The sequence below is a fragment of the Cinclus cinclus genome, chromosome Z (assembly GCF_963662255.1).
Source record: "Cinclus cinclus chromosome Z, bCinCin1.1, whole genome shotgun sequence".
In the NCBI taxonomy this organism is placed as follows: domain Eukaryota; kingdom Metazoa; phylum Chordata; class Aves; order Passeriformes; family Cinclidae; genus Cinclus; species Cinclus cinclus.
Window position 1 is genome coordinate 63,056,615 of NC_085084.1, and position 17,849 is coordinate 63,074,463.

General features: G+C 40.4%; 1 protein-coding gene across 2 annotated transcripts in view; it reads left to right on the forward strand.

Annotated features, from left to right (window-relative positions):
* Positions 1-17,849, forward strand: part of THBS4 (thrombospondin 4) — a 39,311-nt gene that overhangs the window by 12,280 nt on the left and 9,182 nt on the right. Inside the window, exons 5-15 of one of the 2 annotated variants that reach the window (XM_062513995.1) lie at positions 3,194-3,276; positions 3,814-3,865; positions 5,177-5,349; positions 8,432-8,569; positions 9,200-9,277; positions 12,452-12,604; positions 13,927-14,031; positions 14,253-14,360; positions 15,895-16,054; positions 16,696-16,814; positions 17,615-17,667. In XM_062513995.1, coding sequence (XP_062369979.1) covers positions 3,194-3,276; positions 3,814-3,865; positions 5,177-5,349; positions 8,432-8,569; positions 9,200-9,277; positions 12,452-12,604; positions 13,927-14,031; positions 14,253-14,360; positions 15,895-16,054; positions 16,696-16,814; positions 17,615-17,667 — 1,222 coding nt within the window. The remainder of the gene's footprint in view (positions 1-3,193; positions 3,277-3,813; positions 3,866-5,176; positions 5,350-8,431; positions 8,570-9,199; positions 9,278-12,451; positions 12,605-13,926; positions 14,032-14,252; positions 14,361-15,894; positions 16,055-16,695; positions 16,815-17,614; positions 17,668-17,849) is intronic. The other variant, XM_062513997.1, reaches the window with a different exon arrangement.

Sequence of the window (17,849 nt, forward strand, 5' to 3'; positions counted from 1 at the left end):
TGGACAAGAAACCACAATCTTCCAGAGTTCAAGAAGTTGGACAATGTTCTCATGCCTATGGTGTGATCCTTGGGACTGTCCCATGCAGGGCTAGGATTTGACCTGATAATCCTTATGAGTACCTTCCAACTCAGACTATTCTATGATTATATGGGTATCATTCTCTTTGAATGACAATTCAGGGTTTAAATGACACAGACAGGAGGAAGTGTGTTGCTTGAGCCAGAAAGCTGTTGTTTCCAAGACAGGTAGAAGCAATAGCTATGAGGTGTTTCACTGTAGCTAGTGTTTGTGCATGCCTGGGCCAATTGGCTGTGCAGTGAAACTGATTGCCTGCTCTAAACCCAGGGGCCTGTATTTGAACAGGTTGCCTAGAGAAGTGTGGATGCCTCATCAGGAAATGTTGAAGGCCAGCTAGATGAAATGTTGAGCATCCTGGTCTAATGAAACTTGTTCCTGCCATGGCAAAGAGGTAGGACTAGATGATCTTCCAAGGTTTTTTCCATCCAAAATTCTGATTCTATGCTGCAATGTCCTGGCAAGAGAAAGATGAGGACTTCAGTTCCCTGTTGATCAGTAATACTTCAGAGCAGTCTCTGAACTTAGTTATTACTGTGAAAGCCATTCTGTTAAGCGTATTGTTAATGACTCAAGAATATAGGGCTATGGAGTAGCTGAACTGAGAAGTTATTAGACATTAGATATTAGGGGTATGGGTGAGAGAGGCTGCAATGAAGGGCCAGATAAATGTATAGCTTCAGTCTGGTACCTTTTGCTTCCCTGCTTTCTCCTGGATCCACTGTATTATGGACTGACAGCTTCCCTAAAAGTCTGTCTGAGTACTTACCCCAAAACACGGGTTATTCTGCTGCAAGTGGGGCCTGCTGTTGGAATTGCTTTTAATGGAAGAGTCAAAAAACCAAAACCAGGTGTATTCAGCTGTTTCTGCTCTGCTGTCTAAATTTACACACAGGACATGTAGTTTGTGGCAGTTTAACCTGCTTAGTCCACTTTAATGTTCAGTAGTCTGCAAAACTTAACTACAGAATAGATCTGTTTTTGATTTAAGTGCTATCCAACAAACACCATCTGAAATCCTCGGAATTTTTTGCAGATTTCAATCAATAATGCCTAAATGAGTCTTTGTTTTAAAAATAAAACAAGAACAGACCCCAGCATCTGGCTTGACAGCCTGTGGGCCAGGTTCCACTATGGGATTCTAAAATACCCATGATATTATGTCCTGCTGTTGTCACCCAAATAAAAATATGGCAAGGTTAGGACTAGAACAGAGGCAGGCTCTGGAACAGGTGATTCCTGACTCTTTAAACTTGTTCAGTGTTTTGATGAGAAAATATGAAGTGAAGAAAACATTATATGTGAGGAGTTGGATGGTTCCCAATACAGTGTTTGGAAACAGTTAGACATGCTTTGAAGTACAAAACAATGAGGTAACCATTAAAAGAAGCATTTTTCATATAAGCTTTCAGTACTCACAAAAATAACATGTGAATAAACCTCCCTGAAGCTATCAGGAATAATATCAAAATATCCTGCCTGCCTAGATTGTGAAACAGCATATATTTGTGAAGTTTGTTTTTAGATACAGACTTAGAGAAATAAACAGATTTCTTCTTGAGAGGTACGAGTTCAGAAGTAAGCTGCAAACAGAAGCAACTACAAGCTACTGTGCTAAACACACTCACTGCTTCTTCTCTGTCACTGGCTCAAAACCAGCGTTTAATTTAAGAGATTAAAATCTCTTGTGAAGATCTTGGGTTTGCTCTCATCCTTCCCTATGGCTCATTACAGATGTAACTTTTGGTCTTCTCTTGGAGGTCTTTAACTTGTTACTTGGTATTGAGACTTTTGGTGTCAGTTAGTGGGTTGAGTAGATGTTTTGTGAGTCCATACAAAGTCTGCACCTGTCAGAAGCAAATACACCCATGACACCTGTGTGTGATGAGCTGCCTTTGAGAAGAAAAGCCAAGTGACTGTTGCAGTTACTAAAAGCAGTGTTTTGTCAGAGCAGGTACTGTTAATGTATCCTCAGAGCTTCACAGTGAGCTTGCTCAGAAAGCTGGGTAGCTTCACTTTGAAAAATATGTATGAATCAGTTGTGGTTACAACTGTGCTGTGCCAGCAGAACCAGAGAAGTAATCAACCCCCTATACTCAAGATTGGTGAGGCTGCACCTCAAATCCTGTGTTCAGTTTTGGGCCCCCACTTTAAAAATTAGATTGAGGTGCTGGAGTGTGTCCAGTGAAGGGCAACAAGGCTGGTGAAAGGACCAGAAAATGTAACATATAAGGGACAGCTGAGGGAGCTGGGTTTGTTCAGTCTCAAGAAGAGGAGGCTCAGAGGGACTTTGTTGCTTTCTGCATGAAATCTGGGTATAGCCAGGCAGGTGCCAGTCTCTTCTGCTATGCCTGCAGTTGGAGGGCAACAGAAAATGGCCTTAAACTGAGACAGGGGAGATTCAGCTTAGATATTATAAATATCTTTTCATTATTAGAGTGGTCAGGCATTGGAAAAGGTTGCCCAGAGTGGTGGTGGAATTACCTGGAGGTGTTCAGGTGGTGTCTGGATCTGGTGCTAAGGTGATAGTTTAGTGGTTTAGGGGTCACAGTGGTAGTTTTGGGTGGATGGTTAGATTGCACAATCTTGAAGGTCTTTTTGAACATTGAGGATTCTATGACTCTGATTCTAGGACATAGAATGCACTTATGCAGGGTGTCTTCCCATTGCATGCACATATGCTTCATGGCCTCACCATGCCCTCCTGCCCCAAATACGTTACCAAAAACACCCAGTTCTGAAATTGTGAGGTTTCACTTAAGGCTGCTGGTCTCGGGCCTGGGGGGAATCAATAGCGCTGTTGGTGTTGGTTGCCTAGGAGAGCCTTAACACTGGTAATGGTAGAAGAATCAGGATCCTGTTTTTCTTTCTGTGGAGAGCTTTCTGCTTTCCCCATTAATGTGGTGTATGAGGAGTTCAGTCCAGAAAAACCTTGAGTTCATGAAATTTGAGATAAATATTGTGTTTGCTTTGATGATTTCTACAGGGCTTGCATAACAGTAGTGTCTGTCCTCCATGGCGCTTCATGGGGTTTCTATCTTATATCTCAGAAATTACCATGACAAATGAACAAGAGTTATGTTGTGCACTCTTTTTCATTGCTGTTTCCCTGCAGGTGATTTTAATAGGCAGCTGATGGGTCAAATGATGCAGATGAACCAAATACTGGGAGAGGTGAAAGACCTTCTTAGACAACAGGTACTGTATAGGGTTTTGGTGTGAAATATCCCAATTTTGCCCCTTTGATAGAGTCAGCGCAGACTTCAGGTAAGCAGTAAACTCCTATGCAGAGTTACTGGCTTGGAGGCATAACACGATTGGGAAGAAATTACCATATAGGTACGGGTACCCTGTGCTTGCAAGGGGGGATCGTTGAATGTGGGAATGTATGGGGGTTGCTTATTCAGATCTAGAAAATTTAGGTGAGGAAGTAGAGTAGCCATCCTAGCCCACTATTAGTTGTAGGTCTGTTGCATGGAACTGAAATTGTGTTTGTTTCACTTATTGCTGGTGGCACAATCCTTTGGTCAAACAAGGAGCTTTGGACCTTTAAAGGTCCTGCTGATGAAGGCTGAACCTAAGTACATCCATTATCCATATCCTTATCTTTTATGGATCAAAGACCAATGACCTGTGTTGCATGGTTTAGTGGCATCTTGGTACTAATGGTTCTTCGCTCAGCCAGAGGCAAACTGGAACTATCTGTTCCTAATATTTATTTTCTGTATTCTCAAGGTCAAAGAAACAACTTTTCTGAGAAATACCATAGCCGAATGCCAAGCATGTGGTGAGTATTCCTCTTATTGCTGGTAATCTAGAAGAGATAGAGAGTTGTTTTAAAACTCGTATTGATTGTGTTAGCTTTGTGGTTTCTGAAAAGTGCTTTTGTAACAATATTGTGTCCAAAGTTCTAGACGTATTTGTATGCTGGACACAAATTTAGAATAGATTTTCATTAGAGAAAAATCTTCCACAGACCCGAAAATCACCTATTGGGGGATAAAATGTCACCAAAACATGCAGTATCTCTCAGGCTGTACTGTCAGTTCTCACTCTGCCATGAAACTGTGCCACATGTTCCTGTGGAGGGCGATACTGTCTCCCAGTTACCTCATACACAATCTTAGTAGAAGGACAAAGAAGGAATCATGTTCTACTCTGGCTGGTATTACCAGTCTGAGGAAGATCCTATACAGTCCACATGAAGTTTATCTGATTCTGAGTAAGTGGTAACTAGTTAACAGCAGTAAGACCCAAAAGGTGGTCTGTCTTCATCTTTACTGTAAATTAAAAAAATGCATACTTTTACAAATGCCACTGAATGGCCTTCCTGCATCACACAAAACTGACAATCTGTACACAAGTGCAGTCAGTATAAAAACCAATGTACTCCCTTACTGTGTAGTATGAAAGGTCTTAAACTCATCAGCCCTTTTAGTTCATTTCTTCTCCCAGTCTGTCAACCTCATCAAAACTCAAATTGAGCTCTAGGCAGGGTAACCTTTATGTGTAAGTGTCAAAGGAAGAGTACCAAGGTTCCATACTTGCCAGAGTCTCAGAAAGACCCGTCTGTGGCTGGTCTCTGTATACCTAAGCCTCTGTACTTGCATGATCCTGCTGTATTTGTGGGCTGCCAGCTGCTCCTTCTTTATTCTTCTTATTTTTAGACTGTCAGAAATGCTGCTGTGAAACCAGAACATTGTTTTCCTTATGAAGTGGTAGTGTTGCCAGTTTAGCTAGAGAAATGTCCTGTATTTCTACCCTTATACTTGAGTCCCTTGCTCTGAGGTTCACAGGCTTTCAGAGTTTCCTGTCCTGGCCAGCAGCAGATATGTTTTTGGACTAACCTAGGAGGAAGACTCCCATGTATAGCCAGGAAAAGCACATGGACCTAAAAGAACAGCCTCAATTTCCTCTTTCTGGGGACACAGTAAGTTCCTGGGCCATCCCCAGCACAGAGACTTTTCAACCACAGCACAGCTGGCAGCAGCGCAGTGCAAGGGCATGAAGTATCCTGGTAATTTCTTCAGAGTGCTTGCCGGCTGAGAGCCATGATTTTCTTTCAACCACTGAAACTGTTGTTCTTTCTGCATTAAAGGTTTAGGCACTGTGAGTTTTCCAACTCAGCTTCCTAGACGCAATAAACCGAAATGTGAAGTTAATTCCTGCTTCAGGGGAGTGAGATGCATGGAGACAGCGGAGGGATTTCAGTGTGGGCCTTGCCCTGAAGGACTCACGGGAAATGGAGTTACATGCTCAGATATTGATGAGGTAAAATAGGTACTTTCACTGAATTTAAAAAAAAAAATACTAAAAAGCAACTGTTACATACATATCAATGGGTTGCTAATACTTGCTATCTTCAGCAATTACTGACTGCTTGCACAGTGAATGTTAATTCATTCTTATTTGATTTGATATCCATTTCGCTGTTTCTTCAAATTTGTCAAGGTTATGTGTGTGAAAATTTGAAATACTCTGGTGAGTTGAAAAATCACTTAAAGGAGCTTAATGTTTGGGAAAAGAACCCAAAACCTAAACCCAACCAAAACACAGCTTTTACATTGTCATTTCTATTCTATAAGAAGATGCTGTAGCTTCTGTTATAGGCTGCAGAAGCACTTTTTTTTAATATGGGCTTTGTTTCTTTAAATTATTGCATTCCTGAACCAGCCTTGGAGACCAAAGTCTACTCTTCAACCCAAACCGGAGTCATGTTTGCATCCTTACCTTAGAAGTCTATAAAAGAAAATAACCAATCATTGTCATTGTTCCTTTTGCTTCTTTGTGTTTGTGTTTAAATCAGATAATGTTGACTTAAATCTAGTTCTTTTCTTGTGCGATATGTTAGAAATTCAGAGCTTGCTTGTATTGAGGACTGAATTAATAAATTTACAGTATCTTAAATGATTGAAGAAAACCTGCATTAATTGGAACGTTACGCTTACTTGGAACAGAAATAACAAAATCAGTTACAGGTTCACTGCATTTTTTCTGTGGGATGATTTTTACCATTACTCTTTAGTCTTTTTTTGTGGAAAAGCACCTGGATGTGGTAGACCAAAGAACCAACAGAATTAGGTCATAAACTGTGCCTGTGGATAACACAGTACTACCAGTGTACCTGTTTAACAATGTAAAACAGCAAAAGCCATTTTATATTTCTCCTTCCTAGCCAACAGAAAGTGTGCTTTGACTGCTCTTTTGATTCACTCCTGTAGACCATCGGGAGAGGATTTGATGTGCCTTACACCTGTCTGCAAAAAGCATGGGGGAGAGAAAGTGAGTTGAGTGTGGCAGTACCCTGAGGTGTTGGCAATGTCTCTTGTTTTGCCTTATGTGGCATGAACTGTGTCTGCTGTAATAGAAGGTGCAAAAAATGGAAGTGAAGCTCTGAAACATGAATGCAAGTGGTGGATCCAAGACAGCTGTGGTACATGTTCCATGCTACAGACAGGCATGGTGTGAGGCTCAAACCAGCCTAGATGGAGCCTGCCAGTACGGACGGGTTTCACATCCTGAGCTATTTTCAGACTGAGGCAAAGCATGGCAATAATCTCCTCTCTGCCATTTTCAACTCTACCCATTGCAGCAGTGGTGGAAAAAGAAACAGAGACTGGTTTATGATGGCTTGATATTGAAGTGGTTGTCTGTTAGCAGTCAGGCTCTAATCACTGGAGATTCGTGTACCTTCATCTTCCTGCCACACTCCACATGACAGACCTGCTTTCACATTAGAAACAGCAAGGAACTTTTTCCAAAATGGTATCATAGAAATACAGTCTTGCTTATTATGAAGTCTTTATGTGGACACTGCCATTAAAACGCCACCTTGTCAGAAGCAGTTTTGTTCACCAGCAAATACCTACTTAATCAGTAGGTTTGCGCTGGGAGAAATAAAGAAGCAATAAATGGCAATAATTTTGAATTGTCTAATGAGAGGGGTTGTGTCATATTACTTATTTTCCTGAGTTAGCTGATATGCAGGAAAGGGGTTTTTTTGCTGGTTAGTTGGTTTGGTTTTGTTTTTTAAAATTTATTTAAAGCCTTTTATGAATTAAGTATTTGTGCTTCCTAATAATAGGCTTTTAAAAAGAAGTTATTGTACAAATTCTGGTAAAGACAAATCTGGAAGATTCCTCATTAAGAACTGCCATAATCTTTCCTGAGCTTGTTAGCATCTCTGCAGTACGGTCTGTAATTCATTACCAGTTTGAAGACATTACTTCGGTATGCTGGCGCCCATTATCTTGGGAGCTGCAGCTCTGCTGTGCTGTGTAATTTGAGTGCCCTCTGCTGCCTACAATGAAGAATCCACAGCAAAATAAGGAGGCACAAAATGTCTGTCCTAGTTCTGACGTTTTCCTTGTATTACTGATTGACATACTATTAACAAATCTTTCTGTCAAATACACTTTAATATTAAACATAGCTTTTCTTGTTTCCGTGTGTGTGTGTTTGGTTACAAGTTGTATGTCTCTTGTAGGTAGATATTGCCAGGTTTGTTCTCCCTCCATCTTGCAGATACTTTCCTGTCAGTGACAGGAGAAAGAGAGGCTTTTTAAAACACTCTTTAGTATCTCTTTCTCATGTTTCTCATTTTTATGTTATTTTTGAGCCCTGTGCTGCAGGATGGCATATTGATGTTTCTGGTAGCTAGTGTTGATGTTGAAAAGGCAGTAATGGGGATGTGTTTCCCAAACTGGCACCCCCAAGACCAGTGAAACTGGTCACAGCTGTTCTGTAAAACTGTACCAGGCAATGAAGTGAATGGTGCCTTCAGGCCAAGGTTGATTTTGTGGACATGTGATATTGTGGGAGAAGTTCCAAGGATTGTCTGTGGGCCTCCAGTCTAGAAATGTTTGGATGCCACTGACACATCCCTGCTTATCTGGCTTACGTTTGGATTCCTTCTGGCTGTGAGATTTGTCCAAATATAAATGAAGGAAAATGCTGCTGCCACTTCTGTGTGTACAAAATACATTGGAAGGGATGTTTGGAGGCTTGGAGTTAAGTGGCTTTCCTGATATTGTGGTCTGGACCCTTCCAGGAGCCTTTCAGCCTCCAAAGGATCTGAATCTGCCCAGCTAAAGGAAGGATTCAGGATGAGAGTTTAGGACATCAACTACAGGCTGTAATGGAAGGTTGCAAATGTTATTTAAATTACAGAGTTATCTGAAGACTTACTGAGGTCAGAAATAGCTGCAGAGACAGTTTCCTCTCTAAGCCCTCTCTGAACAGAGGACATAGAGGTGTTGCATGCAGCACTGCCTTTAGTGAGAGGTCTGTACACAGTCAGAATCTCGATGTTACTGAAGCATGAACTTGTGCTTGGTTGGTTTTTTCTTTGCAGTGTCATTACAATCCTTGCTTCCCTGGGGTGCGATGTGTGAACACTGCTCCAGGTTTCCGGTGTGAGACCTGTCCTCCAGGATATACAGGACAAACCGTGCAAGGGATAGGACTCAGCTATGCCAAGAGCAATAAGCAGGTGGGTGGTAGCACCTCCATGACAACTTCCATTGCAAGGTGCTGGTTTTATATTAGTAGTACGTCTGTTTTGAATTGTATTTATTTTTCAGTTGTTCCATAATGGCCTTATGCTGTTAGGCAGAGCCCAGAATATTTCAGCTAGATATCTGAATTGTGTTTGCATAGTTTTAATGGGAGTATTAACAATCTAATACTCTTGACTGGCATAGAGACAGAAAAAATGTCATTATCCCTGTAAATATCTCTGATCAGCTTCAGGGGTCTCTGTTGATTTCTTAAACTGGCTTTGAAGGAGGAAGAAAAATATTTTAAAGGCCTATTTGACTGTAATTTTTTTTATATATATTTCTGTAAGCACCCTAGAATGGGAACACAATTTTTGTGCAAACTCTTCTGGGTAAACCAGAGCACATCCTGAAGCTGAAATTCTGTTTCTTCAGGGTTTGAAAAGTTAGCCTATGGATATGTGTGTGACATTCTGAGAGAAGTTTCAGGAGATGCTACATCTCTTTTCTAGTCTTAAACTTTGGTGTTGTTTCTTCAGTCTTTGGTCTTAATAATAATTAAGATTATATCATCTCAATAAATTGACAGTATTTTATTATTTGTGGATTTGGTTTATTGCTAGGTCTGCTTAGATATTGATGAATGTCAGAATGGAGGACTTGGATTCTGTGTTCCAAATTCCCATTGCGTAAACACTTTGGTAAGCATCTTTTCATTTATGCCTTTAAAAAAATTGATTGTTTTAAAATTCTATGAGGCTAGGATTAGATTTATGGGTCTGATGAAAGAGCAATTAATATTACAATTTTTTTTGTCTTCTTATAAATCAAAGAAGCCTTTCCTCTTTTCCTAGCTAATAGTAAAAAAAATCAACTTGATTTGTCATGAACACATCCATCTGAATTGTATCCTTATCACATTAGTAGGAGCTCTTCTCTCTATACCACCAAGTGATGTGTGTTTATGGGTGTGCTATTGCAAGAAACCTCCTTTGAAAGATTTGACCTTTGTTTTCCTTACCTCCTGCCTCCAGAGAACTGCTGCAACAAGCTGTTCCCGTGGGTGCTGTCTTTATAGGAGTTATGGCATAGAGTAATAACTATCCCTCTAAATAAATGGAAAAAAAAAGAGAGCTGCAATTGGTACAAAACTGTTAATGCCCATAGATATTAAACTCAGGAGAGCAAGCATAAGAGAAATAAAAATGTTTTGAAAGATGTTAGGATCCAATAAACAGGGCATCCAACCACTTCAATGCTATGAAGCTAGTTGGACATAGAATCACATGATCATAGAATAACTTAAGATAGAAAATACCCTTAAGGCCAAGTCCAACTCTACACAGCACTGACAATCCCACCACTACACCATTTTCCCAAGTACCACATCCACACCTGTTTTGAAGACTTTCAAGAGTAGTGAGTCCACCACTTCCCTGGGCAGTCTGTTTCAATGGTTGACAATCCTTTGTGTAATTAAATTCTTGCTAATATTCAATCGTAATCTCCCTTGACCTGAGAGGGCCTGATGATCTGAGACCATTTCTTCTTCTCCTATCACTTATTACTTGGGAGAAAAAACTGCACAGTACCCACCTATAGCATCCTCTCTGGTACTTTTAGCATGATAAGGCTCCCCCTGAGCCTCCTTTTCTCCAGGCTAAACACCCCCAGCTCCCTCAGCCACTCCTCATAGGACATGTGCTCCAGACCCTTCACCAGTTTTGTTGCCCTTCTCTGGCCTCACTCCAGCACTGCAATATCCTTCTTGTAGTGAAGAGCCCAAAACCGGACACAGGATTTTATATCCCTTAGCAGTGCCCAGCACAGGGGGACAATCCCTGCCCTGCTCCTGCTGCCCACACTATTGCTGATCCAGCCCAGGATGCCATTGGCCTTCTTGGCCACCTGGGCACACCCTGGCTCATCTTCAGCTGCTGTCACCAGCACCCCCAGGTCCTTTCCAGCCACTCTGTCCCAGCCTGTGGAGCTGCCTTGGGGAACAGCACCTATGACTGGCTACCAGCTGGATGTAACTCTGCTCACCACCCCTGTCTGGGCCCAGCCCTCCAGTTTTTTACCCCACAAACAGTGCACCTGCCCAAGCCATCAACTGCCAGTTTCCCCAGGGGACTGCTGTGGGAAATGGTGTCAGAGGCTCATCCACTGAGCAGGTCACCCTATTACAGAACAAGCAGGACCTGCCTTTCATAAATCCATGCTGGCTGGTCCTGGTCCCCTGGTTGTCCTGTACATGCCACAGGCTTTCTTCATAGCAGGAGAAAGGTTAAAAGTATCCTTCAGGTGTAAAGGTGGTCCTTTCTGCAGCAAGGTATTGTTGAGGCTACCATTTGTGTTCAGTGTTAGCTTTACTTGAGAATAAGCTTGTTCTCTTAAGGCTGTTTTCACTGTTCAGTATGTTTGTATTATTTTTTTAATATATAGAACATTTATTGTCACATTTTGAATCTTTCTGCATAACTAGACATGCAGTCTCTTTGGGAAGATATCAGGCCTGTCTGCAGAGGGCAAGCACCAAGTGTCCTGCCATTTGTCAAAACAGCACTGTGGGGTTTCTAAACACTCTGGTCTGGAAATGCTGTCTTGGAGGCTATTTTAATGCCTACCAGAGCTTGATATAGGACAAAACATTCCAAGCAAATTCAGCAGACTCCAGAAGATACTACCCTGGTGTCCATTAGGATAAATTGCACAGTCTGATGTGTTTCAAATAAGCCATACCATTTGCATAGCCCAGGGATTATTGTACTCTTCAGTCACCTGTTTATTTTCATCTTCATCCTGAAAGTATGCAGGCAGAACAGAGTTAAAATTTGTAATGAAGTTAGGAATAGGGGGAAAAAATAATGCCGGTTTGAGCAGTAAGTGGATTTCTCTGTGATGGTGGACTGTGATAGTCCTGATTGTTCTTCCAACAGACTTTGTACACAAAGAGTGAAGTTATATGAAGTGTGTCACTTTCACCAATGGTTAGATGCACATGTTTGTCAGAGATCTGCTCATTTCTGTCCCTTGACACATCAAAAAATAATTATTCCCCATAAGATAGTAAGATTTTCTCAGTTAACTTTTATATCTTGAGTTACAGGTCCACAGGAACGTGAGAAAGAGACAAAATCCACATTGGATGCCTAAGGACGTAATTTTATCAGCATTTATCTGTTTAGATCTCATATGGTGATTGGCCTAGCACATAATGAGATTCCTTGGCTTAGCTCCATTGTGTTTGTTTACACAAAGAGGAATACATATGAAATACATATGCATGTGTCATGGTAAACCATAGCAAAAACTTACATGGATGTCCTTATTGCAGTGTAAATCTTTCTGAAGAAGATTTGGATCAAATTGACTAAAAAACATTTTAGCATAAAAAATAAAAGTGGACAAAGATATTAGAAACTTTGATTCTTTTTGATTAAAATTTTTGCCCTGTTGCCTTTAGATAAACTGATGGGTATGCTTTACAATGAAATAAGATCATCCAGCCTGATTAATCAACTGCTGCTTAGAGTTTTGCATGAAGTTTCAGCCACCTGGAAGCAGTGTAGGGTGATGCTAGCAAGGACAAGGCATCATGAAGAAGCTTTTGCTGCTACATGACTTTCATCTGGCTTAACAGAACAGTGGTCTAAACAAGCAAGAGTTGAGTATGTTTTCCAACATGCACTCTGGGAGCCAAATATAATTTTCCTGTAGAAAATAAAGTTAGTTCACAGTACAAGGGGCCTCAATGGATGAAAAACTACACTTGCACAGCATAGACAGTATGACTTGAATCTTGTTCTTGTGCTTGGTTTAAAAAGGAAAAAAGTACCATTAAAAGGCTGGCTGGTGACTTTTTGTTCTTACAGGGTTCTTACCACTGTGGCCAGTGCAAACCAGGATATACAGGAGACCAAACCAGGGGATGCCAGGCTGAACGGAGCTGTAGGAATCGAGCCCTCAATCCATGCAGCATCCATGCCCGTTGTATTGATGAGAGGAGAGGAGAGGTGACATGTATTGTGAGTTCATTAATTTCATGCATTTTTACAGTGATATCCAGCCTTTTTTATGCTGGAAATGAGAAAAGCTTTGTGGTCATTTTATACAGTTAGATGTTTTACTAGTTGTGATACACTGGCCAAGACCAGTTGTGAAAACTGGCTTGCAATTGTTTTGTTCTTGCCATGTGTCTGTAAAGCAGCCATATTCATGTATCATATTCACTGTGTCTGTGTAATTAGATATTTAGGAATCACTGTTGCAGACATTTTATAGTCTCCTCAGAAAAGACTGTCAAGTGTCACTCCACAGAAGACATCACAAGGACAAATTCCTCCTCTGGTGCTCAGCTACATAGCTGTGAGTAAGGATCCTCTCTGCATAGCCAGAGTGCCTGTATTTGCTGGCTGATAGAGACGATGTTTTTTAAAGTGAGATGACAGATTCCAGATACTGGGAGCAGCTTACCAGCTATGGGAGCAGAGGAGCACAAGTAGCATATGAGCTTCTACTGTAAGAGTATACTGAAGTATATTTTTTTCCATATTGCAACAGAAAGCAGGAGACTAATCCTGTGTCCTAATTTTGGATACAGTGCATGCTTTTGCTGGCACTTGTGGTCTCATTTTTAAGTACATCTGTTTCAAAGATAAATAATCTTGGATATTTTAAGTCTATGCTGTAATGGGAGGATGCCTAGATACTTGTAGTAGGCAAGTCCTAGTCTTAAGGGAAGGCCAGATTTTGACATGAAGTTCTTTGTATATGTACTCAACACAAATGATGTGTTGTTTTGAAACAGTAGTAGCTAGGAGAAACTTGTGTGCAGATGCATTTGTTTTGCAGATGCAAACTTTGTAATTGCCAACACAGTTTTCTCTTAAAACTTCCTCTAGTTGCAGGTGTGTTCTTGAGATACTGAACAAAACACACTCATCCCATCTAACCATGTGCCCCTTGCTAAGATGCTAGGTGCGTACTCTACCTAGATCTCTTTTCTTTTACCCAATCTGCTAGCGAAGAGCCAAAATTAGTTCCTGGCCAGTGTCTATAAAAAATCTATAGCTCTTATAGCTATGACTGAAATCATTAGATGTGGCAGGCACACATTCCAATTGACATCAAGTTGTAACTCTTACTAGCTATGTCTGGATACACTGCAGCATCTCTTGATATGGAAAGAAAACCTTTGTTTCAAGCTCTCTGTATTTCATTGTACTTCAGTGTGTGGCTGTGACTTCCATATGCTCACACCATAGACTGGTGTGAGTTTTCGTTCTTGAATATTTCTACAGTGACTCATTAATCTTTTGCTAGTACTATCATGATGTTTTATTGATAGTGTGGCATCGGCTGGGCTGGTGATGGTTATATTTGTGGAAAAGATGTTGACATTGATGGCTACCCTAATGAAGAACTCCCATGCTCTGCTGAAAACTGCAGAAAAGTAAGAAATGCTTTAATTCTATAAAAATTCAAAGCATAAAGTGATAAAGAGGAAGACGGTCAGAAACATGGATCAATGTATTCATCTTTTATTCAGGTCACTGAATTATAGTTAATTTGATGATTAATTTCTAATCAATTAATAATAGGAAAAAGTCATTCAAATTATGAAGGCATCCAGTTTACCTATGGAACACCAGATTTGTCTCCTTTTTTGTCTAGGACAATTGCAGATTTGTCCCAAACTCTGGACAAGAAGATGCTGATGGGGATGGGATTGGAGATGCCTGTGATGATGATGCAGATGGAGATGGCATTCCCAATGAGCAGGTGCTGTGTAAGGGGTCTGTGCAAGCAGAAGGATTTCCCATTGCTGCAATGGGAAGTGATTCTGAAATCTGACTAAATCTGACTCACTGCTGTTTGCCAGAGATTGTTACATACCCATCACTATCAGTGGCCCCTCAAATCCTGTCATTTTCTTTTATATAATGCTTATTCTTAAAAGACTTAAAACACACAGCCTTAAATCCCACGTGTGTGTCCTCTGTTGCTACCTTTTATCATTTAATTCTAGAGCTTTCTGTGTACAGTGCTTGTGTCCTTCTGTCACGCCTTCCCACAGCATCACCTTCGGGAACATTACTTGCATTAACATCTTTCTATTTAAAGAGCAGGTTGACCTGACAGCACATTTCATCAGGGATCCAAAACGCACATTAATGAATGTATGTCTTGCCAGTAACTTGAAAAATTTTTGTATCATGCCCTCAAAGCAGAAGAGGTTTCCATGTGGGTACACACAGCAGAATATATTAAAGGATACACTCAGACTGGAAAAGCTGTTTTGTTTTCACCCTGTATTCTCACAAGCCGACTGTTGTTCTGTATTAAGTTTGTTAAGATTGCTTAATGTGCTTCCAAGCCAAGAACATGTTATCCAGAGCACAAATGTCCACCTGGAGCTAGGGCAGACTAGCAGTCACAGAAGGTCTCAGCTGTTTTGCCACAGAGTTCCACACTAAATTCTGCTAGCTTAAGTCAACTGGTTTTATTAATGTTCTAAAGGGAAAAAATTCAATCCTTCTACAACTGTAAATCTATTTGCAGGTTCAACACCTCCATAATCAAGAAACTTCTCTATTGTTTCTAGTCTCTGTTCTTCTCTACAGACAGTAGGAAATTCTATACCACTATGAAATAAAATTTTCTCCATATACCTCCTGGTGGACTTTAAAAGTCAAAAGCAGATGGCTTGAAACAAATAAATCCACCAAAACCAAACAAAAACTGGTACCTTTTTACATAAAGTTCTTTTGCCAGTTTCCAGATAGTCTGTACCAGAAGGGGGCAATGGCCTTTCACTGAGAGCGTCTGCAAACCTTGTCAGAGTCTCTGAACTGCAGCTTTTGAGAAGGACCACATGAGAAAGCTCCGGTACCAAAACAGGTTCCTCACCGTGCACCCATGCAAAATGAGAATCAGAAATCGAGGTCATAAGTAAAGCCTTATGGTACTGGGTATTTGTGAATAGGGTTCACAGTGTTGTTCAAAGCAGAGTTTTGTGGGAGCAAGTGAAATCTGATCCAAAGCTAATATTGATATAAAATGTCAAAATTGCTCACACTGTGTTGTTGTTTTGGGTTCGTTTGGTTGTGGATTTTTTTTTTTGTGGGGGGGGGGGTTGTTTGGTTAGTTTGGATTTTTTTGTTTTTCTTGGGGTTTTTTGGTTTGGGTGGTTTTTTTGTCTGGTTTTTTTTTTTTGTTTTTTAAGAAGAAATAAATACAAGAGTTGTATAAATCAGCTAAAGTAGAAATTAAAGATTCATGGCCTGACTGATGTCTTATTCCATGTCTCTTGCAGGATAACTGTGTCTTGGTTCCCAATGTTAATCAGAGAAACAGTGACCAAGACATCTTCGGAGATGCTTGTGACAATTGCCGTAATGTTCTGAATAATGACCAGAGGGACACAGATGGTGATGGGAAAGGGGATGCTTGTGATGATGACATGGATGGAGATGGTTGGTGATTTTCCAGTTTCAGCTTCTCTGATGTCATTCAAATTTGCCCAGAGTGTGCTGTGCGTTAGGAGATTTCATGTCACCAGCCATAACAAACAGTCTTTCTTCATGAAACCTGTGTTTTTAATCCTTTTAATTTAGTTAATACATATCTTAGCCTGCACTGGAAGCACTGTACACTGTAAGAGAAGTTAAGGTTGTTGATCATTCAACATTTCCTTGAAGGTACAAACATTATAGAGCATCCAGCTGCTGTCAGTCATTGCAACCCAAAAGCTACATAACATAGTATTTTCATTGCTGTAGGAGACTTGAAAGTGAAAAAATCATACCCCTTCAGACGTAATAAAAAAAATTGTATGTCCCATCCTGTACATTGTATAACAGGAACAGGATAGAATGAAATTGTGTGTAATTAAAGGGTGTGATGGGGTGGATAGCTGTTCTTTAGCTAGATGTTCCTAACTACTATTAAAGGAGTAACGCACACATAAGGAAGATTAACTGTGCAGGCTTATAATTTAATTGTAGGATTAAGTAGTTGCTGAAAAGGAATGGTGTCTTTACTGTTTTAATGTTTATATTGTCCAGTATGGACCAATATGGTAATTGTCTTTAACACACAATCCACTTTACTCTAGGTGTTAAGAACCTTTTGGATAATTGTCAGAGGATCCCTAATGAAGACCAGGAGGACACAGATAATGATGGTGTTGGTGATGCCTGTGACAGCTGCCCTACAATCAGCAACCCAAACCAGGTTAGCAGGCAGAAGGAAAAATATTCTTGTTTAGGGAGAGGGACTACTGAGGCCTAAAAACATGCAAGAGAATGAAGCAGCACATGCAGTCAATAAGGTTTATATTTTAATAATAAAGTGTATTTCTTGGATGAGATATAAGATATGAGGTGATATCTAGGTATTCAGGAGAATTTTACAGACCTGCAGATTCTCCCAATGTGAGAAAGGGGAGTCACCAGTAGTGGTCTCACAGTTTAGATGTTGTTAGGACCTCTACCCAGCACGTATCTTCTAATCTCATGCTCTGAAATGGGCTCCAGTCCCACAGTTCAATGCCAGACTCAACACAGGGATGTGATTTAGTTACACTTGATATTCCTTTAATTAGAATGAAAATCCTGGTGTCCTTATTTATCGAAACTTTCAGTGCTTCTAGGAGAGATTCATATGTTGGAATTCTGATCTACCCCCTGTGGCTAATGAAAAATGTTGGAAACTATAGAGAAACAGTAGAATTTTAAAGATGCTTAAGAAATAAACCTTGGCTAGAAATGAGGAATGCTTATTTTCAGTAGTAAAGAAATCTTGCTTGAACTCTTCAATTAAGTTTAACCATGTTTATTCACTGTCTTTTTTATATAAAACTGAATTTTTGGTAGATGGATGATGCAAGAGAGAAAATACATTCTGTAAAACAAGTGTCTTTTCATGCTCTTATTTTAGTTGTATTTGATTTGGTTGTGTTTTGATTTAATCCTGCAGTTTAAATAGATGCTCTTTACAGCTGATACTGAAACTTTCTTTGTTCCCTTTTGCAGTCCGATGTCGATAATGACCTGGTCGGAGATTCCTGTGACACCAATCAGGACAGGTATGCTGAGGCTAGTCCTGAGCTCAAGAATGCTGCTGATTCCTGGAGAGCTGCAAACCCTCAGGCTAGCCTGGATTTAATTCCAGCAAGATGCTATTTCAAAACAGTGTTAGGATTTATTACCCTTGTTTGTTCACTTCCTTGTGGTAGTACATTTACAGAGCCTTCACCCTTATAGGCTG